We start from the raw sequence: 12,699 nt of genomic DNA on the forward strand, positions 1-12,699 counted from the left end.
TCTCCTAAAAACATACTTATATTGGAAAGCATATCCTGATGTTTTCTGAGCTGTGTTTTATTGCTATCTTATTGATGTTATTTCCCATTTATTATCTTGATTTTAACTTTGGCCTTCCTTATTTTATCTTTTGCTATAAGACATGTTATGACATGTTATTTGTTTTATTTTTCTTGTGTTTTCTGTTTAGTTTTATTGTACAGCACTTTGTAACTGTGTTTTGATTTGATTTGATTTATATGAATAAAAATATTAAAATACTAAATTAAATTAAATTAAATTAAATTAAATTAAATTAAAATATTATTATCATTATTACTATTACTATGCTCAATTTGATGCATTATGATGTGCTGCAGTCGCTTTCACCTGAAGGACTACAACTCCCACATACTGCACCAGCCTGTGTGACCCATTTAGGTAATCGCTGGGATTACGTAGCCGCTTGTGCCACAGTGACTTGGTCACGTCCCTGCTTTCTGAATGCTGCAGTAACGTTACTTTGTCACCCTGCTCGCTTTGTAAAGTCTTTATTTCCCACATCTGCCGCTGTGGAGGACGCGCTGCTCGCTCTACAGGTTGGTCCACTACAACATCACCTACAAACTGACCCAGTCTGGACTTTGATCAGGTGACCGCTTCCTGTTGGGACAAGTGTCTGTGTGATACTCGCAGCCTCTGTGGCCTTGTTGTATTCTGGGGGTGGTGTCACTGTACTTTAGGCCTGTGTACAACTGGGAGAAGTAACTTAGTGTATTAACTCAAGTGCTGTGTTCAATTGTTCAACCACAGTTTTGAGATACTTAAATTAATTACTATCATTTTATGGTATGATTCTGCTTCAGTGTTTTTCAGAGGAAAATGCAACTTTAAATTATAAATTACCCAGTTGTATAAGTGATAGTATAGCTCCACCTCTGTGGACAGCTGGACAGTTACAGCAAGATATACAATAATTTAAAAAATACTTAGAAAATAAAAATAAATACATACTTACACATATACATACATACATGCAAAAAACCGATGGCAATAAACACCAGAGGCAGGATAAAAATTTAAAATAGAAAACATTTTTAAATCAGGAAAAAAAGAAGTAAAAAATAGAATATGCCAGCTAGACAAAACATACTAATAAAAATAAACAAATAGATAAATACACAATAATAATTAATACAAAATAAAAAAAAGGCATAAAGTTGAAGTAAAAGCCAGGCTGAAAAGGTAGGTCTTGAGTTTGCTTTTAAAAACATCAACGCTCTCTGTGGCCTTTAGGCTTTCAGGCAGGCTGTTCCACAGGCATATTGAAATGTTGCCTCACTATGTTTTAGTTCTAATTTTGGGGATGATTTAAAGGCCACTTCCAGAAGATCTGAGCGTTGTAGAGGGTTCATATGACAAAAGCAAATCTGATAAATAGGTAGGACCAAGACCACGAAGAGCAATCCATATGTAAATGTGTGAAATCCTCGTTGTATCAGCATTCATTACATCCTACACTTAACAGTTACACTCACTGCAGTTATACCTGTTACAGGGTTCAAGTGTGAATAGAAGGGCCTCCATGGACAAAGCACTAAGCTTTCTGTTGTGGGTCAGCTGAAAATTCCATGGTACATAAATCGGATTAAAGCCAATATAATCTTTGAACAAATAGCAAACTGTGCTCAGAGGAGCCTCACAGGGGAAGTTTGGCTCCTCATATCTAGTGACGGCATCTGTTGAGTTTTGATTTAGAGGAACTGTTAAGAGCAAAAGCTCAGCCTAGAAGCCTCACTGCTAAAAACAGCTGTATGTCTACTGATGATGATGATGATGACATAATTAGGAAAGGGTTTCCTTTACTTAAATTTCCCCGTTCACAGTATTGTTGACTGAGCAGCCAGGATCCGCCCGAGCTTTGAGGTCAGAGGTCAAAGAGCCATGGGAACCAGGAGGGTGCTGGTGACTGGGTGCTCCTCTGGCATCGGCTTGGCTGTGGCTGCACGGCTCGCCAAGGATGAGCTCAGACGGTTCAAAGGTCAGCCTTTCACTCTCCTCAGCCAAAAACAAAACAATAGATGACAGAAATAACTACAGCTACTTACAGCCAGTGTATGTGTTGTTTATCTGAGGCAGTGGTCGCCACAATGAGGGATCTTGGGAAACGAGGGGCCTTGGAGAAAGCAGCAGGTGACAACTTAAACAAAACCTTGGAGATCAAACAGTTGGATGCCTGCTGTGAAGCTTCCATCAGAGAGTGTGTCAACAGCCTGCCGGAGAGACGGGTGGATGTTCTTGGTCTGTATCCTCTCATTCAGCATTGGAAAATACTGATTTTTAATGTGAAACTGCCTTATGTGGTGTTTTTACCGCTTTAAATCACCTGGTCTATTTGTTTTGGAGAGGAGGAGACCTCTGAGGATAATTTTACTAACAGTAAAAACCTCCTTAACAATGGAAACTCCTAACAGGGAGTTCACGCTTGGCACATGGGAGCAGTTTGAGACACACACACTCTACTTCTTCAAAGTCTCCTCACAAACACATAATGACACAGAATCCTCTGCTCTTACAGTGAACAATGCCGGTGTTGGCATGATCGGACCACTGGAGTGCCAAAGTATCGACGCCATGAAGGAGCTCTTTGACACAAACTTCTTTGGCCTGGCACGGCTGGTGAAGGAGTTGCTGCCTGACATGAAGCGGCGGCAGAGCGGCCATATTGTGGTGATGAGCAGCGTCATGGGAATACAGGGTGTGTTTGTATGTGACAGTGAAATTACAGAAGTCAGTTTAAGGAGGGTTAAATGTTGCTAACAGTTGTCCTTGTGTTTCCACACAGGGCTTCTGTTCAATGACGTCTACTCCGCCTCCAAATTTGCTGTGGAAGGATTTTGTGAAAGTCTGGCGGTGCAAGCAATGAAGTTTAACATCAAGTGATTACATGACCTGAAAAATGTATCAACTTCAACAACTAAAACTTGAGTTATCAGTAAGCCTACAACAGTATGATGACTTGTCTGTAATGCAACAATGGTTCTATATGTCTCCTTTTTTTTTATATCTCTGGCACAAGGACGACTCTAGTGGAACCCGGCCCTGTGGTGACAGAGTTTGAAAGGAAACTGTACGAGGATGCTGAGAAGATGGATCTATCGGGGACTGACGAGGAGACGGCCAAAATCTTCCGTGAACTTTACCTGCCATACTCCGAAAAGGTCTTCGCCTCATTAGGCCAGACACCAGAGGAAGTGGCTGAGGCAAGCAATCACAGTTAGATTTCTATTTGAGTTTCAAAGGTCATTAAAACTAATTGGTTTTGCCAGTGGAATGCATAATGAGGATTTTTTTTTTTAAATTCCTCAGCAAACTGTTAAAGTGATCACAGCCAAGGAGCCTCCTCTACGCCACCAGACCAACCGCCTATACATGCCCATGACTGCACTGAAGCACGCAGATCCGACTGGCCGACTGCCTCTGGACACCTTCTATAAGATGATCTTTAAACATGACAGTGTGTTGAACGCAACTCTCAAGGTGCTGCGCGTGCTGCAGAGGAGGGCAGGGAAGAAGTAAGGATTGCACTGAGTATAAATGTTATTTATAAGGAGACAGTGACTGACTGTGGTAGATTCACACAGTCTGTTTTTTTAAGTGTAGTATCCCACTCTAAGGAGAGTTTTCTTCTGAGCAGCAATGAACACGGCACAAACCATAGGATGTTGTCTTGTACAATAACTGCAAATAATGTTAAAGGTCCAGTGTGTAGGATTTAGGGGGATATATTGGCAGAACTTGAAAATTCGGCTCCCAGTGAAACCTTCCATGTAGTGAACCCCAGGCCAGACAATGGTGAAGCGTACCAGAAATCATAAATGACACTGAAGGAACAATAACCGTAAGTTCACACATGGCTCATGGGAGAAATTTCAGCTGGTTGCAGTCTGCAGTCCTCACTGCTAGATGCCACTAAACCTACACACTGCACCTTTAATTCTTCACGTACTGTAAATATGCAGGTAATATTTATAGGTCTTCTTTCTTGCTGTGCAGATCTTTTTTATTTCTTTGTAACATTTGTACAGGTAAATACTGTATAATAATGTCAAACTGAAATGTAAAAATATAAGCACTCTTCCATTTTCACTTTTTATTTAGGTCATTTATATGTTTTATGTGTTGCAGTGATTCTAACAAGGATATAGTGTAATCAAAACTAGTAAAGTTAGGAATATTATAATTTATCTGATTGGCAGAAAGACAAATAAATGTTAGTAATAAATGAATAATATATTATTTAATAAAATATACAAGCCATGGTTTTTGTGTTATTATAATGGATCTAGGGTACTGAGCCAGACACTCTGACACACAAGTTCGCAACCTTTTTCCTTTGGGGACCTCTGTTATATTATTGAGTAAACTGATGACCCCTGACTAAGTGACATATTTTATAGATATTTCATTATATATTGAATACATTCCAGTAACAGCACAGAACATGTTAAAAACTGTACATTTAACCAAAATACTGCATCCAATATGAGCAATTTAGATGAATTTTGAGCAGATTATTTCCTGTGAATGTTGCATTAGAGATGAGATTTCCTGTTTTTTTTAGTTGTTTTTCATACAATACATATTCATTTTTGAATTTCTGACAGTCATGCATACCTCTTTCTTACAAATTCACTATTTTCATATACCTGACCCTTGGCCATTGTTCCACTCGCTCCTCAGGCAGAGAGAGAACGCTCTGCTTGTGTTCAGGTCACGGGCCATGCCTTAATAATCTAAACTTAAATTTTGTCCAAGCAATTTCATGAAGTTTTCCACAGAAATAGATGAAATCCTGAGTTAGAGGTGTATCAAAACTTTAAAAAAAAAAAACAAGTTTTCCAGCACTCAGCCAACTAAGAAGGCCTTGCAGCCCCCCATGAAGCTTTGGCGACCCCCAGTGGGGGTCGGGACCAACACATTAAGAACCTGTGTTAGACTCCCCAGCTTCTCCATATTTGAAGCCACTAAAACTAATAACACAATGTTTCAATGCTTCAGGCTAATGTATTCCTGGAATAACACAACAATCTGAATCACCAATCTCAACTCTTACCCTACCCACAGTACACCTAGACAGGGAAAACTGATCCTGCTTGGTAGATGCTCCAAACTAAAATATTACCCAAACCTCTGTTGTTTAATAAACATGAGTCAAGGACAACCTTTACTGTGGGGCTGTTGTATTGGACAGAAAAAGTACTTTCAGACTATAAAACTATTGAATAACTATCTTTTCAGGTAATGGCATTTTCAGCTTTTTTAATGATTATGATTATGAGGACCTGAATTAATGAACATCCTCCTTTATAATACGAAACAATCACTAAAAAACCAGGACACAAAAAATGTAGTTCCCTACAGTTTTTATTATAAGTAACTTTACAACTTTTGACTGTAGAAAGAAAAACCGTGGCAAAGGTTTTATGTACAATGATTTTGAACTACTTTTAAACAAGTATAGAAATTAATAATGATAGAAAATATCTATGACTGTTCTAAAAACACAAGACCAATAAAAATATCAGTCACAGCCTCAGCTTCAAATAATGCTAAATGAAGTACATTTTTATTTTTGTCCTTTTTAGTACATAACAATCATTTCAGAAACATAAGACTTCTCAAGCAAAGATCTACCCAGAACAAACATATGTACAAACAGAAGTTGGGAGGTTGAAATGTACAAAACACTTAGTGCGACCTGGTAGGGAAATTGAAAGACCAGTTATATATAAAAAAATAAAAAAACAGAAAACATTTTTTGTAAGTAAAGTATGAACTGGACTGTGAACAACATGTTTCCCAGGTCTGACAAAACAGTAGCCGAGTCTATAGTGAACAAGAAAAAACAATGGATGAAAAATAAACTCTATGACACAACTAGGGGCAGTGTTAGGTCACCACAAAAGTAGTAGCTAGGAGTGGCGGCCTACTAATTTCTGGTCATGGTGAAAATGCAATGGTTATTTTCTCAAAAATTCTACTATCATCATTTGACTTTATACTGAAGTGTCCACAGTACGTTAAGGCAAGGATGACCTCCACCCTACACACTCAGGTCATGTGGGGGCAAAGAGTTGGTCAGACATTACACAAGGTGTTAGCTGGATGACTGGGAGTGTCACCTCAGGATTCTGTAAAAAGTTTAAGGGTGCAGCACTACATAGTAGTGTTCTTTCCTTCAGTCTCTTCTAACAATCATCTCAAGATGCATCTCCGCTGCCCCTGGACTGGGAGCTACTGTAGATGCAGGAGGAACTGTCCCACTGCATGCCATAAAACACCTCCCTGAGGAGTGACAGGGCACAAGCAGTCACAGCCCAGCAGCTACACCCTCACACTGACCACTACTCCACCGCAGACACCACCAGAGACGAGGCGAGAGCGTCAACCTCAACTGCCACAGATAGTCCAGGAATGTTTCCATTTAGTCCACATGATGTGGGCTCGACAAATTAATCTTCTACCTGTCTGTCATGTGGTTTGACGCTGCATTGGAAGCTGCTGAAGGCGCAGCATCCAGAAACAAAACGACAGGCAAAATGGAGGAATGTTTGCGGGAAAGGGTGATACAAAATAGCAGCTGGTAAGCATAGCTTAGTACATCTGAAGTGATGTTAAAAAAAAGGTATCCATGGTTTTCACAAATATACAGAGTATAAAACAAATGGAACAAACAAAAAAATAAACATTAACTAAAAAGGGCAGTGAGAGGCTGATTTTAAAGGCAAAACAACACAGTTATTGGGGTTGAAATGGAGCCAGAGCAGTGACAGTAAATATTAGCATCAAAATATAATTTGGCATTGAGAAAGGAATCACTGGCAGTGAAAAAACATTGACTAAAAAATAAACACAGGCATTACAATTATTATTTTTTTTTTAATATATATATATATTTTTGCATCCTGGTGTGTTTTTCATTGACAGTTTTCTGATTTTTTTTCCTAGGCTCCTCTTCTTTCAGTGTCAATGTTTTTTTTGTTTTTTTTTTTTGTTTTTTTAAATGCGTAGAGTCTTCAGTTTCAACTTCCTGTCACTGTCTTGTCGTGGAAATGAGGGGTTTGAGGGGAGAGGCAAGGACAGCGTGATTTACATAATCTGCATACTAAGGAGAGAACGGTGCCTCGGGACTCCTTCAAGAGTGACACAGAAAAAAAATCAGAGGACTGTCATTGACAAACGCATCAGAATGCAAAATAAAAATAATAAAACAATTTTAATCCCTCTGTTATATTTTCTGTGGCACTTTTTTTCAGTACTAATGTTTCCTTTTTCAATGCCAAATTTTATTTTAGATGCCAAAACTTATTGTCACTGCTCGACTCCATAGTCTGACAGTAGAACTGGAGGTACGAGTCCTGTAGAGTCAGTGAGAAACTACACTTGAAATAGGAGTTTTATTCCTAAACCTTACTCTACTGGTTTATTTTCAAAGTTCAAAATGACAATTGCCAGGGACTAAATGCCACCCATATAATATAAATATCCATTGCAGTTAAACGTTGTATTTGACCCACACTTGCCCTTCGAGGCTGGTCACTTGAAGTGCTTCAGAGACACTCATCTACATTCTTATTCATAATACTCATATGGAAAGTAATCAATTACCACAATTCAATCAAATCAGAATATATCACTACTGCTGAGCAACTCTTAATATATATCTGCTAAAACCAGTTTCTCATCTTTACCAGTTGTCGTTGGCCTAAATAAATATCAGTCACGAGAGGTGAAAGTTCCTCTTTCTGTCTGTTAACTGGTCTGAATGATGAATTATATTCCTTTACCATCACTTGCCACACTGGCTAAATAGAAATGCAGGCGGTCCATATAAAATAAAAGGGGTGACGCATTATGTGAGAAGCTAGGACAGAAAGAGGGTGAAACACCTAAAAAAAGCAATTCAGAAAGATAAAAACAATAAATAAAAATAAATGAATTCCCTTCAACATTTTACTTTTTTCTCTTATCTACTTTTTAAATGTTTGTTAGTTTCCAGGAGAACACCCCTAAGTCTTTGAAATGAAAGACTTGGTTTTCTTCATATACTTTTTTTTTTTATAATAAAAAACAAGTCCATCTGTGACAGAATTACTTCATTAAATTGTCTGCTGTTTTCTCAGACAACACACATTTCCCTTTACTTTTTTTTCTCTGCAAACATCACTAGCAGACGGTCCTCGTGATAATCATAGTCAATCCAAATCCAATGAAAATCTTGGAAACAGGCTGACACACATAAACCGACAGGCCCGAGGGCCAGTCCACAAATTCTTTCACCCCAGGTCCCTTTTCAAGCAGGGGCCATGAGATCTTCACGCAAACACCTGCATCTTGCCATTGGCCTCTGGGATTTGAGTAATTTGGGTCTGGGCAGGGCCAGCAACTGCTGGGCTCGGTGTGGAATCTGACCAATCAGAGACGCAGTGAGGAGAGGGGCTTGACCAGGGCTCGGGAGACTCTGGGGAGGGGGTCAGGTAGGGGTGCTCACTGGGCAAATGGAGGTAATGCTTCGGCGTGGCATCTAGTGCGGATGAGTAGCTGTGCTGAGAGGGAGGGGTTGGGTAATCCTCTGTACCTGCAGTGCTGCTGCTAGGCTGGGAGGGCAGAGCCTGAGCGGGCTGGGCTGCTGGCGTGGCTGCCTGTGGAGGCTGAGCAGGAGGCTGGGGCTGAGAGGGTTGTTGAGGCATCTGCTGCTGCTGGAAGAAGGATGGTGGAGGCTGGGAGGTCTGGGGTGTCGGTGGGGTGGAGGTGCTCATGCGGGCCAAGCTCTGCTGGTTGCTGATGCTGTGGCTGATCAGCTGCTGTTGTTGTTGTTGCTGCTGCTGCTGCTGCTGTTGTTGCTGCTGCTCAGCAATGGAGGGCAGCTTGACTGGGCTGATAGTGGGCGTGGAGGTAACAGGTGTGGGCTGCAGCATGGCGTTACGGTAGAGCTGTTGGTGCATCAGCATGCTCTGCTGTTGCATGGCTGGGCTTTGGGGGTGCATGCCTGCCTGGCTACTCTGCACAAGATTCACCACCTGCTGACCACACTGGGAGGAGGGCATCCGGCTGTGCCAGTCAAAGGGCACACTGACAGGACTGACCAAGCCCATGTTGAGCCCCATCTGACCTGAACTCAGCACGTAGCCGTGATTGGCATCTGAAGCCATGGAGACGCGTCCCTGCAAGGACATTCCCCCAGCTCCCAGGTCATTGAGTTGGGCTAGAGACACAGCGAAGGGGCCACCTCCCTCTAACATGCTACTATGTACCATTGGGGTGTTGGGGACAGACATGGAGGAGTGGAAGAGCCCTGGTGACTGCATGGCCACAGGGGAAGTGGGGTTGGTAATGTAGCCAGCATTGCTGGCTCCCCCGTGGGGTGAGTCCAGTGAGTCGACCGGGGACAGGGTAACTGAGCTCTCCAGTAAGGCACTCTGCATGTCCAAGGTCAGCTTCTTATTACGGGCCTTGACCGACTCCTTCAGGCTGGCAGCATGTTGGCCTCCCAAGCCAGAACCCTTGGCCCCAGGCCGACGGTTCTTTTTCCCCTGTGGGGTGGTCTTCAGACTTGGCAGGAAGGCGCTGGGAGGGCACATCAGAGGTGACAGAGTGTGCCCCCCAGTGAGGTGGTGTCCAGCCCCTCCATGGCCCTGGGGACTCCTTACTGTGTTGTACTCATCAAGGAGCTGCACAATGTCATGGTGCATACGCTCCTGAGCAATGTCCCTTGGCAACCTGTCCATATGGTCTGTGATCTCTCTGTTTGCAAAGTGAGCCAGCAGCACCTTCACAGCTTCGCAGCTGCCCTCACGGGCTGCAAGGAACAGAGGGGTCTCCTCCTGAAATGAAAAACAGAGGCTGTGTCAGATACACATACATTTCTGTTTGGCCATGTTGACGCAAAAGTGTGGTTAAGACATGGATGTCATACCTTGAGATCTTGCATATCTTTGTTCGCACCATTCTTCAGCAGGGCAATAGTTGCATCCACATTGTTAACAGCAGCAGCCCAGTGCAAGGCAGATTTACCTATAACAGATGACAAACAATGAAATTACACATCCATAGTTTATGTGAAAATTATCACAAAACAGGAACATCAGCATCAGGCCACTCACTTGCGTAACAAAAACACAAACACTTACCCAATTCATCAACTGCATTGACATCAGCATGACAGGTGATGAGTTCCTCTACCATGCCCTCTACTGCCAGCCGTGCTGCCAGGATCAGTGCGGTGGAGCCATCATACATACGTGAGTCAAGATCTGTAGCCCGATTTCGGATCAGAATCTGAAAGGATGAAAAAGATTAGGGTCAACATTATAATTTCTATATAACATGTGCTAAAATAAGTTACAGGCATTTCTACCACTGATAGACAGTATTTGTTGATTACCTGGAAGACACCCTGTGCATCTGCAGCCACTGCAGCATGTAGCGGTGAACGTCCTGTGTTATCCTGAGCATTGGCATCTGCCCCAGCATCCAGCAGCCTCTTGGCAGCATCAGCACGGGCGTAGCGAGCAGCCAGGTGGAGCGCTGTCTCACCAGTGCGGTCTGTTTGGGCAGCGAGGGATGCTCCCTGGTAGATTAGGTCAGAGATAATGTTGGCTGAACACTCCTCATTCTCCTCCTCCTCTGTTACCTCAGGCTCTAAGCCACCTCCACAGAATGAAGCCAGCATCAGAGGTGTGAAACCATCTAGTAGGAGATGAAAACAGGCACGGGTCAGTTTATGTCTATTTAAGTGCTCATAAGACGAAAGTATACAAAGTAAAAAAACTTGGATGATCACACTACCAACCTGGGCCTCGGACATTAACGTCCATGCAGTCGCTCTCAAACTCTCCTTGAGGTGGGGTAAGGGCCATGGTGGGAGGCACACGGATGTCTGCAGCTGCAAGGTGATGCTGTGTCCACTGCCTGCTGTCCACTGCATCTTCACTGTCAGAGAGCATACTTGGCTCCTCGACCTAAACTCACAGAAGCAGGAAAGTCATTTTCAGGTGACCCTTTGCCCCTCGGAAAGTTACAAGGTTTAGTGGTTAAAATCTTCCCCTATGAAATGGGACAACCCTTCAAGATACTGATACATCATCAGTAGTTATAGATGGTGTTTACATGAATATATGTGACTATGGCAATAATGTTATCAAAACAATATTTGCTATTCATCTGATAAGCATGGATGACTATCAATCAGTTTAAGAAGTCATCATATAAAAAAGAACACTGCCTTATTACCAGGCCACTAGCAGTGTTCTGTAGGCTAGTATTAGCAACCTGTGCTCCTACTCTGCTAGTCTGCGCTGACATTAGAGGAGCGGCTACAAGTGCAGCAACTTCATGGCTGGACTTGAGTAAAATTTTGGGCATCATTTGCCATTAAATGGGAGGGAACGCCGAATGGAAATATGTCAAAATGTGGGGCTGTCATGCACAAAACCGCAATAACAATGTAACGTTTGCTAGCTAGCTAGTTAGCTACTAAGACACCCATATACTGCTAGTGATTTCTTTTTGTTATGCTTGTTTTTAAGAAAAGGACCATAATACATTGAAATAACAATATACTAAGATAATGCAATGTTAAGTGTAATTTTTAAATCCTTATTAATGAAGTAAGTACATTTATGGGTTTCTTCTGTTGCCTGTGCAGCCATCTTGCCGATGATTTGTCCTAACAATTGGTTTGGATTGTGCCTCTGAAAAACCTCAGTTTGTCGGGTCATGTAGCTCTTACACTTCGCCCTACCTCTCTATCCCAACAACAGTCAGGTCTCCCTACCCCTGGATGTGAATGCACAAAACAGAGGGGTGAGGGCTAAGTGGTAGGGACAAGGCATGTATTAAGACTGAGCCTTAATTTCAGGCAGCACTCTTGTACTTGTCTGTATGTAAACTGATTAGGATAATTTAGAAATGTCAAGAAGTTTTGTTGACTGACCTTGAGCCTTTTTGCCTCTGGGCAGTCTGAGTCCATCCACTGGTCACTGTGATCTCCAAGGAGAGACTCCTCCACAGTTTTTGGCATGTGTCTGTTTACAGATGAATATATTTGACAATGTGAGCACAAGAAAACAAATTCTGTCTTAAAACAAGTTCTTAAAGCAATTCCAAATTGTGTGGCAAAAGCATTTCAGTCCCAACGACATCATTAGTGTTAATATTTGCACACAGGTAACTTACTTCATTCCCAGAGCATCCTGGCCCACGGGTTCCCTGCGGTTCTTGTTGCTGTTGGGTTCCTTCTTGAGGAAGAAGCCTTCAGGGAACCAAAGAGTACTGTGTTCTCTCTTTCTACGGGCAATCAACATGCCTATCACGAGGATTACCAAAAGGAAAAGAGAGGCCATCCCCACCAGCATCAACTTAGCCCACTGGGGTATGCCGTAAGGATCGACAACATTTATCCTTTCACCTGTAGTGAGAAAAACAATCACGCATTATACACAATCACACAATTGTGCTTCATGAGTGTTACAAGATTATTTCGTGTTTTTCAAGTATCCACACTCACCACGAACTTCTTTGAGGGGGTAAGGGAAGCGGAGCATTTCTACAGCTGACAGGGCTCCCAGGTAGTCTGCAGCACTTTCAGCTGTCGGGAAACAGTCTTCAGCGCACAGACGGTTGTCTATTTCCAGATACACTATGGAGCTGCAGGAA

General features: G+C 42.3%; 2 protein-coding genes across 3 annotated transcripts in view; one reads left to right on the forward strand and one right to left on the reverse strand.

Moving 5' to 3' along the window:
• The first annotated feature begins 407 nt into the window (after positions 1-407).
• On the forward strand, positions 408-4,460 carry zmp:0000001048 (retinol dehydrogenase 8). 2 transcript variants are annotated; one of them, XM_049561860.1, is made up of 7 exons: positions 408-631; positions 1,866-2,020; positions 2,119-2,280; positions 2,558-2,737; positions 2,825-2,918; positions 3,059-3,242; positions 3,349-4,460. In XM_049561860.1, exons 2-7 carry the CDS (start codon positions 1,924-1,926, stop codon positions 3,556-3,558), a joined length of 927 nt encoding a protein of 308 aa, XP_049417817.1. In that variant the 5' UTR covers positions 408-631; positions 1,866-1,923; the 3' UTR covers positions 3,559-4,460. The 2 variants fall into 2 exon arrangements, with proteins under 2 accessions (XP_049417817.1, XP_049417818.1); XM_049561861.1 differs by having other exon boundaries at positions 408-578; positions 3,349-4,459.
• Positions 4,461-5,580: 1,120 nt separating this feature from the next.
• The window catches only part of notch3 (notch receptor 3), a 30,794-nt gene continuing 23,675 nt past the window's right edge, over positions 5,581-12,699 (reverse strand). Inside the window, exons 25-32 of the mRNA XM_049561785.1 lie at positions 12,551-12,690; positions 12,220-12,451; positions 11,978-12,068; positions 10,835-11,003; positions 10,427-10,731; positions 10,173-10,320; positions 9,959-10,056; positions 5,581-9,866 (exon numbers count right to left, since the gene is read on the reverse strand). Coding sequence (XP_049417742.1) covers positions 8,358-9,866; positions 9,959-10,056; positions 10,173-10,320; positions 10,427-10,731; positions 10,835-11,003; positions 11,978-12,068; positions 12,220-12,451; positions 12,551-12,690 — 2,692 coding nt within the window. The 3' untranslated portion in view covers positions 5,581-8,357. The remainder of the gene's footprint in view (positions 9,867-9,958; positions 10,057-10,172; positions 10,321-10,426; positions 10,732-10,834; positions 11,004-11,977; positions 12,069-12,219; positions 12,452-12,550; positions 12,691-12,699) is intronic.

The sequence above is a fragment of the Epinephelus fuscoguttatus genome, linkage group LG19 (genome assembly GCF_011397635.1).
Source record: "Epinephelus fuscoguttatus linkage group LG19, E.fuscoguttatus.final_Chr_v1".
NCBI lineage: Eukaryota > Metazoa > Chordata > Actinopteri > Perciformes > Serranidae > Epinephelus > Epinephelus fuscoguttatus.

Bases quoted from the DNA above. Each gene is read 5' to 3' on its own strand.
- zmp:0000001048 (XM_049561860.1), top strand. From the start codon at position 1,924: ATGGGAACCAGGAGGGTGCTGGTGACTGGGTGCTCCTCTGGCATCGGC. The intron at 2,738-2,824 runs GTGTGTTTGTAT...GTTTCCACACAG, and splicing joins CAGCGTCATGGGAATACAGG to GGCTTCTGTTCAATGACGTC. The intron at 3,243-3,348 runs GCAAGCAATCAC...TAAATTCCTCAG, and splicing joins CACCAGAGGAAGTGGCTGAG to CAAACTGTTAAAGTGATCAC.